The sequence below is a fragment of the Pagrus pagrus genome (assembly GCF_965226575.1).
Source record: "Pagrus pagrus genome assembly, chromosome: 22".
NCBI classification, from domain to species: domain Eukaryota; kingdom Metazoa; phylum Chordata; class Actinopteri; order Spariformes; family Sparidae; genus Pagrus; species Pagrus pagrus.
Genome location: NC_140204.1, coordinates 9,347,864 through 9,355,319, shown reverse-complemented (window position 1 = coordinate 9,355,319; position 7,456 = coordinate 9,347,864). Strand labels below are relative to the sequence as shown.

The following is a 7,456-nucleotide window of genomic DNA, read 5'->3' as shown; positions in this document are numbered from 1 at the left end:
GTCTTTACGCAGCGCTCCGTTGTTCTATATCTGGAAAACCGACAGCGCTACAACATAACTGCGCTTCATGTCAGCCTATGGCAATTGTACTCGACTCCAAGAGCTTAAAAGGAGCGGGTCAATAAATTATGTTAATCAGTCAAGACAGATTGGAGGCGTGTTGTTGGCGTAATGAGGGGGAGCATGCCTGCGCCGTGGAAACGCTCCTGCCTCCGCTTCATGCGCGCTGCCTCCCGTCTCCCCAGTCTCTCTTTCTACTTTATTGTGCGTAAGAGCAATTTCCTCCGCAGCCGCACTTCTGTGCAAGGTTCGGTGCAACAAGTTTCGCAGGGAGCCACAACACGCCGTCTGCCAGGCTGACTTGTTTTTGTTTTTTTGGTTTGGTTTTTTTTTTGCGCTCCACTCATCTTTCTCTCTGGCGCTGTCACCACAAAGTCACTGGACGTGAACGCCGCGTCGCAGGCACACACACACACGCTCTCTCACACACTCACACACACACACGCACGCAGAGGGAGAACATCAGTGTGCCATAAATTCGTGACTCCGCGCCAGATGCAGTTTGCTCCCCACAGCGCGTGTAGTTGTAGTTAAATGGAGATCGCGGCGGCAAGAGGAGCATCTGAGTGCGTGGAGAAAATGGAGAAAGAAGTGGCGCCTCAGAAGAAGCGACAGTATTACCGCACCACAGCGCTGAACATTATCTCGTCCTTATGTTCGGTGGCGTCCGTCGCCTTTTGCATCCTGCTGAGCATCAACGCGGCTGATATCAAGAACCGGGTTGTGGATTTGGAGAGTGGGGACGGCGAGCACGGCTTCATCCGCGCTCCCGGCTACTCCATGGATGATTTTAATTCACTGATCGAGCAGAGAGTGGATGAGCTGCTCTCTCAGGTGAGGCTGCACCCGCTCTTCTTGAAGTTGCTGTGTTTTTTTTTGCATTGCGCACACACCGGCTCTGTCTCAGTGAGCAGAGATCGCCTCAAACACTTGTGGTTGTCATTGAAAGCGTCTTGTGCATATGAATGAAAATGCGTTTTATTTCACATTTCAGCGCTCCTATGAGAATTTTGTCAAGATCCGGACCGCCAGACAGACGTCACCTGAATGCAACTGCCCCCCAGGTAAACCTGCTTCACCCCTGTGCACTCTGGGACATGTGGCCGCCTGCCTGTTTGTGCTCAGATCAGAGCTGGTGTGAGAATGAATGGAAGCAGTCTGAACAGGTCCCTTATTTTATTTCTTGGACACCGATGACACCTGACAGTTCGTGGTGATAGTTTGTGGGGGGAGGCCTGCCTGGTGTGAAGGATGCAGACAGCTGACTGGCCATCACACTTAACAGAAAGAAGGGCATTTAACAGCAGTCTATACATAGAGGTGCTGAGAGGTTGTTTGACTTGTGATGCTGCTGCTGCCTGCTCACTCGTACACTCACAGGGGGAAACGAAAGAGCCTCTTGAAATTCACTTTTCCCACCAGTAGATGGAAACATCGATTCCCTCCAGCGTGGGTCGGCATTCTGAAGGTTTTGGGATGGAGTCAAGGTTGAGTTAGACGGAGCATCAGTGTGGGAGACGGTGCTCCAGGATGCTGCATAATTCAGGCTGTAACATCACGTTCATTTCTTGTTAGTGCATGAATGGGAGGACGTCGTCGCCGCTTCTCCTCGAAATGTGACGATGAAAGAACTCTGCAGGTGTTTAGTCCTTTAGGAGTGTTTCATGGACAACAGATGAAGGTCTCGAATCTCCGTTTATTGTATCTTCTAGCGTGATCTATTAAATTCTGGTGCAGGTGAAAGAAGAAGCATATTGTTTCTGTTGAATAAAAACCACGTATCTCCAGTTCTGATGATTTAAATTAGTCACAAACTGGAGGATTAAGTGTTAACTGTATCCTGAAAAATGCATCTTTGTTGACATTTGATCGATGGTTTTCATAGGACAGTGAGGATATATGATATATCTTTAGGATTCTGGCAGACTGAAGCTGAAACTAATGATTATTTTCATCATAAATTAATCTGTCAATGATATTTAGTCATTAAAATGGAAAAAAGGGAAAAAATGCTCAAAAATGCCCAAAGTGAGTCTTCAAATTGCTTATTTTCTTCCAGAAAACAGCCCAAAACTCAAAGACTCTTCATTTACTCATGAATCATAGCTCGTAGTAGACAAAGAAAAGCAGCCAAGCCTGAAACCAGCAAGTTATTTCACAGTTTTGCTTGAAAAATGACTTAAACAATAAATGGATTATTGGAATAGTTGACAGTAATCGTCTTCTGATCGACTAATCGTTGCAGCTCTGCACCGAACACGTATATTTGAGGCATTTGCTCGTAACCTTTTGTGCTTTTTTGTGCACTATTCTTCTAAAGCCCTCAAAGATGTCTGTAAGGCAGTGGCGTACTCAGGATGTTTGAGCACTGACAATCATCCGTTTTTAGTAACATTGCTAAGTGCTCCGACTGTGGCCAGACTTGTTTCTGTCAGACGGCTGTACCGCTACAGTAGTTCGACTGCGTGCTGCAGGGAAAACTGACAAGTTTTCATGACTTTTTCAAAGTTTGAGGAAGTCCACATCCTCAGTGAGGCCCAGCTGGGAATGTGATACAGCATGTGTGAACACACTGGAGGCGACCTCTCCGGTGAAGTCACAGTTGTGACATTGTGCAGAGCAGCCTTGTGGTTGGACCTTCGGATGGACAATCCAGGTGTCTGAAAGCAGGACGGAAGTGTCCTTGGGAAAGATGCTGAGTCCTTGCAAAAGCCAGGGACTGCTCCCTAGTTCTCCCTGACCTCTGACCTCTCTGTCAAACAAAAGATTCCTCACGCAGCTACATTATAAATGATTATCACATCTGTCATAGTCAGACGTAGGTGAAAGAAGAAAAACAAGGCTGGTGACAGTAATAATCCTCAATGAAGTGGTTCATCAATTGAGAATGACTCATCTGCTGAGTGGAAATGCTTGAATTACTGAGCCAGAAGTACTGGGAAGTATTAACCATAATGAGACTCTCACAATCATGCTGCTCTCTGTTCTCAATCCCGATCATATGTCTGCTATTTATTTTCTCCCACCACATTTCTGTAAAGGGCAGAAATAAAACAATGAAAACATTTCACATCAAATGAAGCGCGACGGCACTAAAACCGAGGCGGCACCGAGCTTGATCTTGGAAACTGGCACTCTCGGATTTAATTTTTTTTCACGGCGAGGCCTCACCCCATCCGTTTTTGAACTACAGCTACATACAAAACACACATATCATCAGCGCACCATAAGGAATCAGTAGTGTTTTTTAATGATACGTTCCTGCAGCGTAAGTGTATTGCACATGCGTCTTTGTTAATGCTTTGGAGTGAGTGTTTTCAGGCCAAATATCTTTGTAGCGTATGAATGCTGAATGGGTTCACTCAATATTTATCCTCGCCTCTGTCTAGGAGACAGCCCCTGGCTCCGATGTGGCTCTTTTTCTTTGAGGGGAGGACTGTAATGTGCTTTTCACAGTCTTCACTTTATTGCTGTCAAAGAAGATGGAGTGGTTGCAACGGCAGAGCAATGGTCCATGGCTTCAGGATGCTTTATAGGTTTGCTTCTGAATCACAGGAAGTTTGTGCCATCTTTATCAAAGAGAGTCTGTCGTGAACTTGAGAGCGTGTTTTACTCACGCTGATGTAATTCTTGGTTAATGAAGGTGAAGTTATTTTTATGGTGCCATTTGTCATCGTCCAAACAGTGTCTGGTATCGCTGTCATTTAGCACTCAGTTATTGGCTTCTGAGCGACTAAAAGCATTTTCACACTTGGCTGAGATTGCTTCAGTCATGATAGCGGCGTGGCTCAGGGGACGGCAATGTTGGTCAGGTGGTCAACCACTCTGGTCCAGACTGAAAGACCTCAACAACTATTTGATGGACGGCCATGAGATTCTGTACAGACGTTCACAGTCCTCAAAGAATTGATGCGACCGACTTTAGCGATCCCCTGACTTTCCTCTTGCACCACCACCACCGACAAGTTGACGTTAATGTTTTTAGTGAAAGTCATGAAATTCGTTACGCGTATTCATGGTGCCCAGAGGATTAATCACGCTGACTTAAGTGCCCGTCTGAGGCTTTGGTTTATCGTAATATCTTGATATCTGCTGGATGGATTGGCGCAAAATCTTGTACCGACGTTCATGGTCCTCAGAGGATGAATTCAACTAACTTTGTTGATCCCCTGATTTCTCCTCTGGAGCCACTAAGAATTTAACATTTGCAGTTTTGAGTGAAATCTAACTATTGGATGGATTTCATGACGTTTGGTTGGGACATTCGCGCTCCCCTCAGGATGAATGGTAGCAACTTTGACGATCCCTTATCTTGTCATCGTGCAGCATTATCAGGTGGAAATTTAAATTTGGTTAGTACTTTGGTTTATGATTAGTCCCCTGCAAAATTCATATTAGTTCAGGGCTAATTAGGAAATGTTGGCATGCTAACGTGCTAAACTATGATGCTTAACATACCGGTTTACTGCTTTGTCTGGTGATTGTGGTGGCTTAGAGAGGAGGGAGGGGATTGCTAACTGCAAAATGGACATGAAGTTAGCTACAATGACGACTTGCAGCAACTTTAAACCTCATGTGTTTGACTGTTTCAATTAAAAGGGAGTGTAGCCCACCCCTCATCTCTGCTCAAGGCTCGCGGCTTGAGGCTACATTAGCTGCTTCTAGCATTTTGAATAGTGGAGTAGTCTTTTCACTAGGGACCCTGCCCCACATTTTCACGTTGAAGCCTTGTCTAGACTGCACCCTGAGTTAAAAAAGCTGTTTTTACACCATACATTTGGTGTAAATAGTCTTGGGTTTAGGGGGGAAAAAGCAAACCAAACCAAGTTGTTTTGAAGTCTGGGAAGTCACACCCGCACACTGTGCCACACTGTGAGGCGAGTCTCCGAATAATTGTTTCAGCATTGGTGGGCAGTCTTCATTTTCATTTTTTTTGTGCACCTTCTCCTCCCCTGGGATCTGCATTCCAAGCGGGGCCTGTTGTTTAATGGGACTATAATAAAATGTGCAGTCAGCAGGCACTGGTGCTTTGCTCTTTGCCTGTTTACTCACCCATACGCCTCAAACCCCCTCTCCCCTACATCCCCTTTTCCCCACTCTGCTGCATTTCTTGACGCTTCAAAAGGCCTGGCAGCTGAACAGCGGCCAAAGTGCTCTTGAGAAAACAGAAATGGACAACTTGTAATGCACTTTGTTTTCCCCCACTAAACACCCGGCCGCTGGTTGCCAAGGGCAAAGGGGCAGCGGGGGGGTCATCTCAGCTGGCTGTTATGTCTGAAGATTTTCAAAATAAAACCAGAAGCAGATGCAGCAATGTCTGTGTGGCTCCCTTTGCCGAGTCCAAGTTTGGATCACTTAAGAAAAATCTAAACTCCACAAACACCACAGCCCGCAAAAATCTCTACCTAATCACTCCTTTTCAACTCCTCGTGGTTGCCCTCCCCCTTTAGGCCTCACAAAATGTGTAATCCCAGTGGCCTGATACAATTACAGTTGTGCCAATCCCCTCAGATATCCTCAACTCAGTGGGCAACTGGTAATTAATCACTGACAGCTTTTGAATTTGGCCCTCTGTGTGGTTTGGTGCTGGGAGGTGCCCTAATGGCCATGTAATCACTGAGTGCTAGGTGAAGCTAAGCAGACTTCCAGGTAGCCGCCGTGACCAGCTGCTTTTGTTTAGGCGAGTCAGGTTAGGCTTCCTTTGTGAGCGAGTCGGGCCGGAGAGGAAAGATGGAGCCTGGGAAGCCTCGCCTCGAGGCATCGGTGAATGGGCAATTATGATTTTGATTGCCGCTAAATTGCTTAACAGGCGATCCACATGTAAATCATGAGCTTAATGTACTCTGCGCAGTGAATAACGTCTTGCAGGGGCCGCTCTTTGCATGAAAAGCTCGACTCATTCAGCTCAGATTCGACATCGGTCCCAATAAATTGCAAGATGACGTGATTTATCATGATGAATCATCAGAAGTGGCGCATTTGCCCTAATTTTCAGTTCTCACACATGGTTTATTATAAAGGGCAGGATGCTGGAAATAGCACAGATGGGCTCTTTATACCTTTGACACAGCAGTTTTTATGGGAGACGGAGTAGCATGCCAGCTGAAAGCACTAGTAATGACTGTGGCGTTTGAAAGGGTGGCACACTCCTCCTCCTCCTTTTTTTTTTTTACTATAGATTAACCTAAGGGGACACTCTGAATGGAGCGGAGATGACATGATTTTTATGTGAGCGATGTCACAACAGCACTCCGACCGAGACTGAAGTACCTCGGGCTGGGAGGGATGAAGACGGAACTGACAGAATGGAGGAGAATCGAAATGCTCGTGCCTAATGGTTCGTCTCACGTGTCCTTGAACATTTCCTGGCGGTGATCCTCGATCGTCGTTTTGTGTGGAATAAAGTAGGAAGCTTGGAGATCCTGTCTTGGCCGCTGTTACGGTTACTACTTGGAGTTGAAATGAAGGGGTTTCCATTCGCGGCACACCCCACGATTGAATAAAATAATTGTCTCCCCTTTTTTTTATTTGACATGCATTTGCGCCAAAAATAGACTTTATTTGTAATAAAAATTGTTGTTTTCCGTTTCGGATTCGTTGCACTTTCTGCGTCATCAAACATAAAGTTGGACAATGAAATTCAAATTGTTGGTTTTATACCCTGACGTACTTTGTCAATGGATGTCACCCAAGTTGTTTGATTACAGTTGCAGTTGGATGGTTTTCCTGTTGGATGTGCTGCATTAAAGGTGCACAATGTAGTTGTGGGGGAGAAATGTTAATCAGAAGAGAAAGATCTTCATTGACTAAATAAACAAACTCTCTTTGTTTTCATGGCTGAATAAACAAACTGTTTTACTTTGTTTATATGTGGCGGACCCTGCCACCTTTCTAGCTTCAAACAGTGTTCTGGGGACCTGGGTTTTCCTCTGAGAACAGCTTGTTTATTCAGTAGTATTTCTGAGTTTGTATTATTACTCATTTGAATTTCTTCTCCAAAACTACATAGTGCTCCTTTAAACTTTTCCTTGTCCTACTTAGGCATGATGCTTGAAGGAAAGTCTGACAGACTCTGTCTTTTTATCCTTCGTGGATGCAAATTTGCTGTTTAAATATGGAAGAAAAGAATTACGAAGCATTACGTTATCAGGTTTGGCGTCTGCACCTTCAAGGCGCCCTTTGGTTGTGGTCGTGGTCGTGGTACAACCTCCCCCCTCTTTCCACTGCCCTGTAACCTCCCGTGCAGGAGGGGGAATCACTGGCGTCGGTTCCCTTTTGATGCTCCCTCTCCCAGGATCCAGAGCTCCTCCATCAGAGCTGGGTGGTAAATCCTCCACAAAAGGCGGCTCACAAACTCGGCGCCTCATCCTCTGGTTGCCCTCTGACACGGGATTGA

At 45.7% G+C, this 7,456-nt stretch overlaps 1 protein-coding gene across 1 annotated transcript in view; it reads left to right on the top strand.

The window, feature by feature from the left end:
• Window positions 1-253: 253 nt before the first annotated feature.
• Window positions 254-7,456, top strand: part of col25a1 (collagen type XXV alpha 1 chain) — a 145,849-nt gene continuing 138,646 nt past the window's right edge. The window contains exons 1-2 of the mRNA XM_084343787.1: window positions 254-894; window positions 1,055-1,124. Coding sequence (XP_084199913.1) covers window positions 595-894; window positions 1,055-1,124 — 370 coding nt within the window. The 5' untranslated portion in view covers window positions 254-594. The remainder of the gene's footprint in view (window positions 895-1,054; window positions 1,125-7,456) is intronic.